At 40.3% G+C, this 14,454-nt stretch overlaps 1 protein-coding gene across 2 annotated transcripts in view; it reads left to right on the top strand.

The window, feature by feature from the left end:
* The window catches only part of rgs7a (regulator of G protein signaling 7a), a 94,548-nt gene extending 80,447 nt beyond the window's left edge, over positions 1 to 14,101 (top strand). Inside the window, exons 13-18 of one of the 2 annotated variants that reach the window (XM_067455688.1) lie at positions 4,702 to 4,812; positions 4,899 to 5,024; positions 5,166 to 5,352; positions 5,440 to 5,529; positions 8,334 to 8,373; positions 12,415 to 14,101. In XM_067455688.1, the coding sequence (XP_067311789.1) occupies positions 4,702 to 4,812; positions 4,899 to 5,024; positions 5,166 to 5,352; positions 5,440 to 5,529; positions 8,334 to 8,354 (535 nt within the window). In that variant the 3' untranslated portion in view covers positions 8,355 to 8,373; positions 12,415 to 14,101. The remainder of the gene's footprint in view (positions 1 to 4,701; positions 4,813 to 4,898; positions 5,025 to 5,165; positions 5,353 to 5,439; positions 5,530 to 8,333; positions 8,374 to 12,414) is intronic. The other variant, XM_067455687.1, reaches the window with a different exon arrangement.
* The last annotated feature ends 353 nt before the right edge of the window (positions 14,102 to 14,454 follow it).

Raw genomic sequence — 14,454 nt, 5'->3', positions numbered from 1 at the left:
AGTTGCCCGTGGAATATTTAGCAGTGAGGAAATTTGGTTTATTGCACAGGTGGCAAACTATCATGGTACCACGCTTGAATTCACTGAATTCACAGTTGTCCCAATCCTTTTGGCAATATAGTATGTATATATATATATATATATATATATATATATATATATATATATATATATATATATATATATATATATATATATATATATATATATATATATATATATATATATATATATATATATATATATATATATATATATATATATAGCTTGATGTTTTCTGTTTGACTGTCAATCCGAGTTGTTTTAGTCGGTCTGATTTGCTATTAGGTTTTACAAATTTTGTAAAAATGTTGATATGGACACCAGCTAGCCTGACAAGCCAGACCCACATCAAGATGTTTGGTCTGGAAACTCACCATAGACAGGGCTCAACCCGAGGGGCGGGATAAACGGTTGTCTTTCAAACTCCCTCTGCACGCGATAGGATAGCGCTACACCAACCGGAGCAACGACGGTGAAGGGGAGCTCGCTGACTGATTAAACATTCACCGTATCCGGTCGGCTAAACTCCGAACACATCTTCCCTTTTTAAGAATGACTTCAGTGCCGCTCTTTGTTCTTTTCTCAGAGGAAAGCTTAACTCCAAGTCTTCCGGAGGCGCGGGCAGAGCTGATTCGAAAGACCGCCGCCGTTCGCCAGTTTCTGTGTTACTAGAAGCACGCAAACGCAACTCGGCCGTCGTCATTATGGCCCTGCCCGCTGACTCTATACACGATGTGATTGGGCCGTCCAGATTCTGAGGAATACAGCTCAGATAGGAATTGAGAGTTGCTAGACCACACTTGCGGGCAAATTAAATTTGCTGCCACTAGGGTGCGTCTAGATTTCTAGGCTAGACACCAGCAATTATCATATTTATTTTACAACAACGGCAAAAGTCGTCAGAAGCCATTGCAACATCTTCCTTGAAATCACAAACAGAGAATTGCTGTCTCAGACGTTTCTCCGTCATTCTGCATACATCATCGTCCGTTGGTGACGCCCCTTTGGAAATTATTTGTCTATGAAGCTTTGCCAGACCATAACTCAGTTACTACTGAGAATGGTCTAGTTTTAACCAGGCTAGTCCTTCAGGTGATTTTTAGCAAACTTTCATGTTTCTTTCACTGAGGAGAGGATTCCGTCAGGCCACTCTGCCATAAAGCCTCGACTGGTAGAGGGCTGCAGTGATGGTTGACTTTCTACAACATTCTCCTGGTTCCTGACTGCCACTCTGGAGCTCAGCCACAGTGATCTTTGGGCTCTTCTCCCCCAATAGCTCAGTTTGCCCTGACAGCCAGCTCTAAGAAGGGTTCTGGTCATCCCAAACGTCTTCCATTTAAGGATTATGGAGGCCACTGTGCTCTTAGGATCTTTAAGTGCAGCAGAATTATTTTTGTAACCTTGGCCAGATCTGTGCATTGCCACAATTCTGTCTCTGAGCTCTTCAGGCAGTTTCTTTGACCTCATGATTTTTTTTTTTTTTGACATGTACTGTGAACTGTAAGGTCTTATATAGACAGGTGTGTGGCTTTCCTAAAGTCCAATCAGTATAATCAGACAGAGCTGGACTCAAATGAAGGTGTAGAACCATCTCAAGGATGATCAGAAGAAAGGGACAGCACCTGAGTTAAATATATGAATGTCACAGCAAAGGGCCTGAATACTTAGGACCATGTGATATTTCAGTTTTTCTTTTTTAATAAATCTGCAAAAAAAAATCTCTGTCAATATGGGGTGCTGTGTGTACATTAATTATGAAAAAATAACTTTAATGATATTAGCAAATGGCTGCAATATAACAAAGAGTGAAAAATGTAATGGGGATTTGAATACTTTCCGTACCCACTGTGTGTTTGTGTGTGTGTATTTGTGTGTGTTTGAGGCAGTCCTCACAGTTTTTTCTTAATAAAACAAATGTAAACTCATGTCCCATTCACACTTAAAGTAGTAGCATTTTCCTGGTTAAATAAACATTACACCAAATATAGGGAAACCAAATGGAATTCTATTTTGTATTCATTAACTATACTATCTAATTAATGTTCTTATTTAAACCAAGTATAAATCTCATTAAGTTAGCATTAGCATGACATGGCTTTTTATTCATATGGCAGGATGTTCATCTGTTGTTTTTACTTTTCAACTTATTTTCATCAAGCTCGTTAAACACTGGTCACAGTAATTTTTTCCAAGCTTTAATGATATCTTAGTGGCTGAGTTTTTATTTTACTTATTAATTAGTCTTCCTATTAACACCATAATGTTGTTCATTGAGACTGATTCGCAAACATGCATGAAAACGAGGCGGATTTATCGCACAAACAAATCATATCCGGACATAACAAGTCATATCAAATCATAGCATGACAGAGACATTACCTCCTCTCATGTAACTTTCCCCAATTCATTCTCAATTACCTCCTACCAAATCCACCGCATGCTTTTGGGGTCTGTTAAAACTCAGTGGCTCAGGGGAGGCATGATAAATGCGGTCTCCCGCTGTATCTTTACCTGCTGGTTTTGCAGTTATTTCAGAAAAACACTTTTTACTGTCACATTTTAATAGTATGGATTATTTTCTCTTCCAATTTTTTGTGTAGGCACTGCCTCTCTTGTCTCCTTGGAGGAAGTGCCCTGTTTTGCTAGTACATATGCTAATTAATACAGACATTAATGTTCATTATCACGTAGTTCAAATAAACTTTATAATAACATGACTTCGTAGGTATTGTAATCAGGTGTTAAAGAGAGTACCCCATTAAATGTAACTTGAGGCAATGTAATTGCTCGGGGGTCCTAACAGAGACCCGATTTCGATGGAGAACCTGATTTGTCACCACTGTGCGGATAGTCAATGATATTGTGTATCGCGATAGCCAGAGATATTGTCAAAAGCGCCAGCTATCATGTCAAAAGGATTTGGCATTTTCATTGAATGTATTAAATTATTATTATTTTGATTATTATTAGGCTACTTTTATTTTTAAATGAATTTAACAATTAATTTTCCCCACAATATTTTAATAGCGCATCACCTGACGCACTGCAAGGATAATAAAAGATGTTTGATTACTTTACTCCTCCTTTTTTCACTATGCATGGGCCACAACAGAAATATTAAGAACATAAATTGTATACCGTTATTAGATCATGTTGCAATAGATGCTGCTCTTATCATCTCTGAAAGAGAATATGCGCCGTTAATGCAGTGTCAGATATCAAAAGCTAAATCAAATTTTAGCTTCACATTCAGTAGTGAATAATTGTCTGAGCTTCTTCACTGGCATAACTATAGGGTCACAGTATTTTGTTTAACACTAAATACTTCTCTTCTCATTTTTTCACTATGTATGGGCTGCAAGAGAAATATTAAGAAAATAAATTAAGACAGATATGACCGTTATCAGCACATGTTGCAGTAAATGCTGTAGATCTCATCATCTCTGAGAGAATATACGCCATTAATCCAGTGTCTATTAATTGAATAAATTAGTGAATAATTGTCTGAGGTTTAAAGGGTTAGTTCACCCAAAAATGAAAATTATTTCATACTCACCCTCATGTCGTTAGACAACCGCAACACCTTCGTTCATCTTCGGCAAACAAATGAAGATATTTTTGTTGAAAGCTGATGGCTGAGAAAGGCTTCAGATAGGCCTCCATTGGCATTCAGTATATTTCCACTGACCCACTCACAAGACCCATACAAGGCACTAAAGACTTCGTTACATAGTCCATCTCATTACAGTGGCTGTACAATCATTTTACAATGCGAAGAAAATAGCTATTGTGTGCACAAAAATATAAATAACGACTTTATCCACCAAGTTATTGACGTGAACTCGACGCATGCGCGAGAATATGACACAGCTCCACCGTTCAATACATGAGCGCCGCTATCGCATGAGTTCACGTCCAAAACCTTCACGGAAGACAGTAACTTGGCATAATGAAGTCATTTTGATTTTTTGGCGCACAAAAACTATTCTTTTCGCTTCATAAAATTATTGTACAGCCACTGTAGTGAGATGGACAATGTAACGAAGTCTTTAGTGCCTTTATGGGTCTTGTGAGTGGGTCAGTGGAAATGTACTGAATGTCAATGGAGGGCTATCTGAAGCCTTTCTCAGCCATCAGCTTTCAGCAAAAATATCTTCATTTGTGTGGCGAAGATGAACGAAGGTGTTAGGGGTGTCCAACGACATGAGAGTGAGTAATTAATGAAATAAATTTCATTTTTGGGTGAACTAACCCTTTAAGACTTCTTCACAGGCATAACTATAGCGCAAAGTTTGCATATTGCTTGTGTGATATCCACTGGCTTTCCTTCATGGAAAATGGAAATATTTCTAATATTTTGACAGGACAGTTCAATTGATGGACAACGATTCACATTTCGCACTCGTCAATTGTCGTGATAATAAAATCAGGCAAATTATTAAATACATTAGTAAATAAAAAAGTAGACAACCCCCCCACCTCTTAATCATTAGTTAAACTTGAATGTAAAATGAGTCACAGAACCTGTATGTACATGAATATGTCACAATCTTTTGGTATGCTATTTTACTAACAGATAATGCCCTAAAATAACGCCCTTTAGTGGCCTCTTTCTTCCTCTCTTTTACCCCTAACCCTGTTTTTGTGATGGTCTTGTAGTTTGCTGAGTTACACTGAGCAGTATTCAGACTATGACCCGTTCCTGTCCACTCCTGATCCCTCCAACCCCTGGATATCAGATGACACGACGTTCTGGGAGATGGAGGCCAGGTCTGTTTTAAAAATACACACTAAATGTGATTAATGTTTTTACAGATGGGTGAATGTATAATGTGTTTTTGTGTGTATTGGAACAGTAAGGAACCTGGTCAGACTAGAGTTAGACGTTGGGGTTTTAGAATCGACGAAGTGTTGAAAGATCCCATTGGGAGAGAGCAGTTTCTCAAGTTCCTGGAGTCTGAATTCAGCTCAGAAAACCTCAGGTACACCTACACTTCCCTTTCATGCCCCCTTCTGGTGGGTGAAGAGTAACGCAGCCAGATCTCCCACTGAGAAACTACTTTTGCTGCGTGTATTCGCTTTGCATTCTGCAAATTGATTGTCTTTTGTTATCCAAAACTCAGATTCTGGTTGGCAGCGCAGGAGTTAAAGAGGAGGCCGATCCGTGAGGTGCCAACACGGGTGCAGGAGATCTGGGAGGAGTTTTTGGCCCCTGGAGCCCCCAGTGCCATCAATGTTGACTCGAAGAGCTACGACAAAACCACACAGAACATCAAAGACCCTGGACGATACGCTTTTGAGGATGCACAGGTGAGGAGTATTTGTTTTTAGCAGCTGCCACAGTTTACTACAGTTTTCTTTTTTTGATGAAAACAAATATTTATCTGTGCCACCCAGGAACACATCTATAAGCTGATGAAGAGTGACTCTTACAGTCGTTTCATTAGATCCAGTGCCTACCAGGAACTTCTGCAGGCTAAGAAAAAGGTACAATGTTTTAAGCAATTTGACTTAAGTCACAAGTAGTATAGAATAGGTTATCATGGATACTTTAAGTAATCTACATGCCCTGATTGGTTAATGTGCTACCATTCAAAAGTTTGGGTCGGTAAGGTTTTTTTTTTTTTTTTTTCAAAAATCTATTTTTCTTTTATTCAAATTCTGTAAACAGCAGTTTTATGAAATATTACAATTATTTAAAATAACTTTGCTATTTTAAAATATAATTTATTCATGTGATGGCAAAGCTGAATTTTCAGCAGTCATTACTCCAGTTATTCAGAAAGCATTCTAATAAGCTGATTTGTTACTCAAGAAAAAAAAAATGCATCAATGTTGAAGACAGTTTTGCTGCTTTATGTTTGTTGACACCATGATCATTTTTTTCAGGAGTCACTGATGAATATAGATTCGAAAAGAACAGAATTTATTTGAAATAGAAATATTTTGTAACGTTATAGATGTCTTTACATATCAGACATCAGTAAAGTATCAATGTGTTTCAAATAATAATAATACAAATCTCGCTGACCCCAAACTTTTGAATCATATTGTATGTGAAATTAATCTCATATAGAAGTATTTTCTGAGAAAAGCTCAAACTGTATATTTTTGTGTCAGATTCATAAATCATTGAATGTAGAAGTGAGCTGTTTCTTGAAAAAGAGCTCAGCTTTAAAAAAAAACTTGAGTCCCTGTATTTCGTTCCACTCTGATAGGATGATGTGTATTAGTTTGTTGCAATTATAATTTTGATATATTAATACCAGCAGTAAAAGGAAAGTATTATTTTTCGGGGGAATATTATATTTATTAGAAACCAGAGTTTCAAAAATGAATTAGTGGTGCAACAGCTCCAGAAAGAGACAATCTGTGGAAATAACTTAAGCCGCATTTCCACCACAGGAACTTTCCCCAGGAACTAGGGACTTTGGGGTGGTACTCAGTGTGTTTCGACCGTGGGGACCAGGGTCTAAATCAGGAGTGGAGAACGATGATCCTCGAGGGCCACTGTTTGATTAGGGTTGGAGCGAAACTCTGCTAGAGAGTGGCCCTCCAGGATCAACATTCCCCACACCTGGTCTAAATGAAGTTCTGGGTAAAAATGTCCCCCTCAAAACGTCACTGCTCGCGAGGTAATCGCTTCGTCCCAATTCGCCTACTTATACTACGTCCTAAAAGTATGTACATACATCTTTTTGTGAAGAAAAGTTTGTGAAGAACATACTTTTGAGTGTGTAGCACAAAAGCATGCAAGCTTTAGGACTTACTACTTTGTCATCTTTAACGGACTCTGTTGCTTAGTTACGTGCATCCCGTCACCGTTTAAACTGCCGTCAATCATCGTCACAGTTCAAATCCTCCACATTTAGTTTCATTTCCTACCATATCGGAGAGAATTGTAGTAGCACGTTGATTTGCTATTCGGGAGTCTGTAATGCAGAGACTGTCCTTATATGTTTGCAGTTTAAATATAATGATGCATTTAAAAGTTAATGGCCAAACGTGTCATTACAAAAGTTCACAGTGCTGCTGCAGGTGAAATGTAATGTGGACAGCACTGAATAAATATCTTTGGTCAGGTTAAATTCTGATAATTGATCACTCAAACAAACTGCTTTATCTAAACCTCTGTACTTAACCATCGGACTCGCACATCCGTCATGTCATGTTTCCGGGTTTTTAGTTCTGAACGAATCCTCGTCCAAACTCGCAATGGGTTCTGGGCAATATCAGCCGTAAGAGTGTGCGTCGATCCGTACTTCAAATTCCGACCGGAAATAGTAAACCATCCGGGAATCGTTGGAATACTCTTTTCAGCATACTACAATTGGGGACATACTAATTCTATTTTCGAATACTATTTAGTGTGGATAGTATGCAAATTGGGACGCAGGGCATGTTTTTTCAAAGTTCAGGAACGTTTGGGGGTGGTACTTGGGCAATGAACTTGCTGATTGGTTGAGTTCACGCAGCATTTTGAATGGTTGACTTCCCACATCATTTTATTTCAACCACCATTTTTAAACATCCATTGCGGTGCGTGCTGTAGGAGTTTTTTGAATCAACAATGAAGTAAAAAAAACGACCGATGGACCAACGATGAGGTTCAGTCTTTATTACGTTTATATGTGGAGGGCGACATCCAGTGGGCACCTGAAAGTCGTGCACAGTCTTACGTCACCGGACTAATCTTCACGGTAGACCGTGATGGCAACAGACAACAGCAGGTCTGAGGGAAAAAAAGGTCCTAGGAAAAAAGTTTCTGGACAATTGTTTCAGGTCATTTCAGGGGAAACGGGGCTTAAGATTTAAATCTGATACATTTGAATTGACACAAATAAACTGATATATTAATTATATGTGATATACACATATACATTTAAGACACACCATGCTGTAGTCCCTTTTTTCACTCTTTATCTTGTTGACTGAAGTCGGGAAGCATACAGGATCGCAGAACCTCATTTGAAAAGTTCACTCGTAATGTGGTAAGTGGTAGTAGCCCCGCCCCCTCAGTGATGTTTGACCAGTCAGACAGCAGCTCCGGTCAGATAAAGCTTGTCTGGTTCTTTATCCCGCCCCCGAACCTTGTGATGTCACGTTAATTCATGTTGTCATGATATTGCCTACAGGGTTAAGCAAGCTCTTCTCTTCTTGTTATTTGTGTCATCTTCAAATGAAGTGTTGAGCTGTGGTTTGTCACTCTCTGCATGATTTAGCATTTTGGTCTTCTGTTGCAACAGCTGCCAAAATGTGTACCTGTTCACTTTTCTCTATCTTGTCCACAGAAAAGTAAGAACTTGTTTTGAAGGAAGGCATTGCTTCCAGGTAACCCTGCTTCTCCTCGACCTGTATGTGTTGCTCCTGTTCATATCTGCCCGAGTAGTCTAGGATACATCTGATGTTTCTGTTGAAGGAAAAGATCACCCAAAAATGAAAATATAGATTTTTTGTAGCCTAACAAGCCAGACCCACATCAAGAAGTTTGGTCTGGAAACTCCCCATTGACAGGACGCAATCCGAGGGGTGGGATAAACAGGTGTCTTTCAAACTCCCTCTGCACACTATTGGATAGAGCTACAACCAACCAGAGCAACGTGAAGCAGAGCTAGTTGATGATTAAACTTTCACTATATCCGGTCGGCAAAACTCCGAACACATCTTCCCTTTTTAAGAATAACTTCAGTGCCGTTCTTTGTTCTTTTCTCAGAGAAAAGCTTAACTCAAGTCTTCCAGAGTCGCGATCAGCTGATTCGAAAGACCGCCGTTTGCCAGCTTCTGTGTGTTTACTAGTAGCACGCACGCGCAACTCTGCCATCATTACGTTAAGCCCCGGCCACAATTGTGATGGCCTGACCAGAGTTTGGTTTTTACAGCTCAGAAGTGTAATGAGAGTTGATAGGCGATACTCGCAGCAGATTAGATTTGCTGCCGCTAGGGTGCGTCTAGATTTCTTGGCTAGGTTTTTTGCCTTGAAGGCACAATAAGTCATTTTCGCCACAAGAGGTCATTTATTCAAAATAAAGGTGCTCTCAAAAGGGTGCTGGACCAATCTCGCATGCACACGCCGGTCACCATCATCTGTCCTGTTTATTTAGGAGGACCAACGCTTTCTTTTGCTCCTATCGCACTGTGAAGCGCCTCGGACAGAGGACGCCGGAGCGTTCTCGCAAGCACACGCTGGACATTTTCCCGCATGCCTCGTCACCACCGTTCCTGTTTTGCCAGGAAGACCAGCGCCCCTCTCATGCTTCTCTCGCTCTCCGAGCTATGAAGCACCGCGGACAGGGAATACCAAAGTAAAAGCAAACTCACGTCAGAGCTCTCCCCGCATGCCTCGCTCTCTCTTAGAACCATATAAGCTGTCTTTTGCCCGCCCTCCCTTAGGGGACAGTAGTCAAAAGTGACGTACAGACATGCTGGCTATATCGAGAAAGCGGCTTACGTCACAGCCGCTCTCATCGCAGCACGTTACTGCGCATATGGGAGTCATAAAATGGCGGCTTTGTTATGACAGTGCGTGCTCTCCATAGCGCACGCTCACCGACTAGAGCGTAACTTACGTCAAAGCACGTACTCTTTGTCTGGAGTATAATGGTGTCGTAAAAAGGCGGCTAAGCCCTGCGCCTTTTTCACTCTTTCGCTTCTCCCAGTCCCCTCTATTCAGGCGGCTGGAGAGGTTTAACACTGCAGAAACGAGCCTGTTATGAAGCATGCACGCCTACATACAAAACGCTGTGTTATTAATAATAAACAATTAAGAGTTTTTTCCTCTGTTATGACTGTAGGCAGTATGTCCACTACACAGTGTGCACCCCTGCATTTAGCACTGTTAATTCAGTGCCTCAAATCACTCATGTCCCGCCGCGGCCTGATTACTACCATGGATTACTTTACATTCTCCCAGTTCCCTTGGATCAGGCGGCTGGGGATGTAAACATTGCAGTCAACTAGCCTGTCAAACACGGTTGTCTGTACACCAACGCTATTTTACAACGACCCTGCACATAAGCTGCCTAGAGTGCTCTGAATGTAGAGCGTGCGCCCACTACAAAGTGCGCACCGCTACACTTTCCTCACTGTGTCTCTCGCCGACCGGGCCCATATTACAAGCGGCCCGTCTCTAAGCGGAGACCGTGGAGGCCATCCCCAGTATATCATAATGGATGTTGAACATAGGGTTAGCCCCACTTCACTCTAAATGCAAGTTCGCGCCCACTACACAGTGTGCGCCACTACATCTTATTTACAATAATAATAACAAAGGAGCTTTTCTATGTAGGTAAGGTGCCCACTTTACAGTCTGCATCCCTGCACCCAAGCACTTTTCACATGGCGCACCCGTGCCACGAGTGTGAGGCCTACACCCACTGCACATTTGGATGCCGCCAAACATAAATAGATGGTGGTCAGGTCCCGCCTCTGCCGGATCCCCACCACTCTTGGTCTGCAATCAGGTGACTGGTAACTTTGTTTCCACAGCCAACGAGCCAGTTGTCAAATGCGTTCGCCTGCACACAAACACTGTTTTCATTGCGACCCAAATAAATCTAAAAGCTTTTTCTCTGTAGGCAGTGTGCCCACCCCACAGTGTGCACCCCTACACTCTAATATTTCCCACACAGCGCACTCGCTGTCCCGTGCCACAAATGTAATACGTGCACCCACTACACAGTGCACGCTGCCAAACAAACACTATCCACAGTGTTACAAGCACAAGCAACCGGGCTACCGGGTCCCTATTACTAAGCGGCCCGCCCCCAATTCTAATTCAACCCCTGGCTTCACAAGCCCAGGCCTGGCAGGCCATTCCCAAAATGTTGAACATTATAAAACAAGGCTACTCGCTACAGTTCGCTCGCAGACCCCCGCGCTTTCGCGGCGTGGTCAAGACCTTAGTGAGAAGCAACGTAAGTCACGTGCTTTGCTCAGAGGTATCGAAACTAAAGGGAAGCAGTGGAAACCGTATACCTGACACTGAGCGAGTCAGGCTTATACAGTCACTACTTCCTCGTCCCAAAAAAGGATGGCGGTCTCTGACCCATCCTGGATCTCAGACATCTGAACAAAACGCTTATGATGCGCTCGTTCAAGATGCTGACAGTGAAATAAATCCTCGCGCACATTCGCCCGGCGGATTGGTTTTTCAGATCGATCTGAAAGATGCCTACTTTCACATTCAGATAGCTCCCCTGTTACAGGGTTCGAAGGGTCTGGCTTATCAGCACACAGTCTTGCCATTCGGGTTATCCCTGGCACCTTGCACTTTCACAAAGTGCATAAGCGCAGCTCTAGCCCTGCTAAGGCTAAGAGGGATGCGTATACTCAACTACCTCAACGACTGGCTTGTTTCAGCCCAGTCAGAGACACAGTTGATTACCCACTGGTCCTGGCTCCCTGAGAGTGCCTCACGTGCCAGGTATCCGGAATCTGGGTCTGGATATGTTATCCAGAGGCGGCATTCCCCCAGGGGAATGGTCCCTCCACCCACAAACAATTTAGTTGATTCGGAGCACCTTCGGGAAAGCAAAAGTAGATATTTTCGCCTCAGAAGACAATGCTCACTGCCCAATATTTTTCTCCAAACGCAGGGATGAGCTTGCCCACTTCTGGCCCAGACACCCACTGTATGCTTTTCCTCCGATCGCGATGTTACCGCAGGCCATCAGAAAGATCAAGGAAACCAAATCCACAGTGCTATTAATAGCCCTGATGTGGAAAAAACAGAATATGGTTCTCTGAGCTGACTCAGATGTTAGACTCAGCCCCATGGTCGATTCCACTGAGGAGAGATCTCCTCACACAGGCAAAAGGGAAAGTCTGGCATTCCTGTCCCGATCTATGGGCCCTTCATGTATGGCCCATCAACGGATACCCGTGAATTTCTCTGAGAGAGTTTTTGAATACTATTTATGAAGCTAGAGCTCCCGCAACCAGTAGCTCTATCTATTTTCTACATTTTAAAATATATTAAAATAGCAGACAGTTTTATATAATAATTATATTTTACAATATTACTGTTTTTATTGTATTTTAATCAAATAAATGCAGCCTTGGTGAGCACACATCAAAAAACGTTACGAAATTGAATTGAATGAGTTTATTCAAATATGGAATAAATGTAATAAATTGTAATATTTCATATATTACTGCCACAGTAGAAAACAAAACACTTGACATTTTGGAACAGCATGATGACGAGTAAATTATGTCAATTTTCTTTTTTGGGTGAACTAATCCCTATAATATAATTTTACTGAAAGGAGATATTTTCTGTTTAGTGTGCTTTTAAAGATTGTTTCGTCGACTGTTGTCACTGCCTAATACTGTATAAAATCAGCATCATGTTCTTTTTGTCTTGTGTTTCAGGGAAAATCTCTGCTATCGAAGAGGCTGCCTGCTGTCGTCCAATCTTGCTGAGCCTCAAACAATCCACCGAGGATGAGGACACTGTCATCTTCATCTCTGTTGTCTGATTGGTCCAGATCCCAGATACCCTGGACAACGGACCAAATCACATGCATGTCCAAGAGACTGAATTTTTACATCAGTTTCTACTTGCTACTTGTTAGTTTCAGTCTTTAAGACAGTTAGACGTGGACTTCAAATATTTGGGAAATGCGGCAATGTCTTTCAAAAGAGGAAACGAATCTTCTCCTCTCCTCTTTTGTCTGTCAGGACTGTCTCCAACTGTAGACTGATCAAATGATGTCAAAACCAGAAAATTTAAAGTCATAAAAACCACAGTTAAATATAACAGCGTAGGCACATTGTGTAAAATCAAGAAGCTTTAGACACAGAGATGATCTCTTCCTACTCACCTTTCATCTCTTTTCGCATTGATTTTATTGCACTATAAAGGATTTAGCACACGTTTGCTTATCGCACATGTGAAGTCGCATGGGATATATCTGAAAGCGACTGGTCTTGCAATCTGTCTCGTCTGTTCTTCTTTGTTGGCTCCCTCCTTTATTTTTTATACCATATGTAAACACTTTTACTTGAAAATGTATTAAAGTCAGCCCGTTATCTGAAAGCCATGCAGTGATTTCTCTTTCACGGTGCCACCTATTTAGCTGTTAATGACGATGTCAGAGCTGTCACGCCGTGGTAGAGCATTTACTCTCGACGGATTAGAGGCGTAGCGCTCCCTAAGGAACGCAGGTTTGGGTCTAGATTGCATCATGTGCTCATTCCTTTGGCACAATCATTTTCCAGTCTAATACAAGGGAAAAAGCAAACAGTATGACCGCAGAACTCACTAAAATGTCCCCTGAATTTAGGTGATTGGTGGGGCTTTAATTAATCATTTAACATTACAACATTTTTGTACACTCAAAAAAAGTATTCAGGCCCATATTCATAAATATGACACATTTCAATTTTTTCCACTTTACTTTAACATATCTAATTTTGTCTCAACTTCATTTAATTGTGTTCAATCAACCTAATCTATTTAAAACTGAAGTTTACTGAATTCATTTGTGTTAAAAAACTACATTCAATTTTTTGTGTTGACACAACTAACTGGGCAGTGGATCTGTAGTTCCCAGCATGCTTTGTAAGGGACTGCGTTAGGAGAGTAAAATTAGGGATTAAAGTGTTATTTTATGTGTTTTTCAGTAAAGGGAAAGATGTTGTTAGTTTATGTTAGTGCTTAATGTTCAGTTATGTTGGACATTGAGGAGTTTCTGTAATTCTGTGGTTACCATTATGCAGAAGAGTGGTGCCTGTGTCTAGGCTTTGGACACATACTCAAACTCATTTGATAAAATTCCTGCTCTTAATTCATTTTGAGTTAGTCCGGTGAGTTATTTGTTCATTTTATTTCTAAAAATATGCTTGTTGTTATTTAAAAGTTTTAAAGGTAAATTAAATTGCAAAATGTGTTCACCTTTCATAATAAACTTTAAAACATTTAACATTACATTATTAAGTCAAATGCACATAGTAATATTATGTAACAGTGAAAAATTCAAATGGTTTGTATTTACTCAAAGAAATTCTGTCAGCTTTACTTGACTTTTCTATAATTAAATTGTTATTTGTAAAAATTGTTCAATATAGTTTTGTGCAACCATGTGGTGCATCTTTTTAAAGGAAATTTAACACATCATTTTTTTGAGTGTACATACCAGTTATGAAGCAAGATAATAATTACAAATTAATTGCTCAGTCACACCATAATAACGTCAAATTGACAGTCTTGTACTTTTTAGCTCATGGTAATTTTGATCATTCAAATTTTAGTTAATTTGATGTGCATAAATAAAACTATTTTTTATATTTATTTAATTATACTTGCAGTTTGTATGACTTTACCTTTTCAGTTAACTTTTTTAAATGTAACTTGTGTGTTAAGGAGGAAAAATATGCCAGATGCTAACTCGCTTTAAAAAAATCACAAAA

This window comes from Pseudorasbora parva, chromosome 10, assembly GCF_024679245.1.
Source record: "Pseudorasbora parva isolate DD20220531a chromosome 10, ASM2467924v1, whole genome shotgun sequence".
Classification (NCBI taxonomy): Eukaryota; Metazoa; Chordata; class Actinopteri; order Cypriniformes; family Gobionidae; genus Pseudorasbora; species Pseudorasbora parva.
Note: the sequence above shows the minus strand (reverse complement) of the source record. Positions and strands in the feature narration are given on the sequence as shown.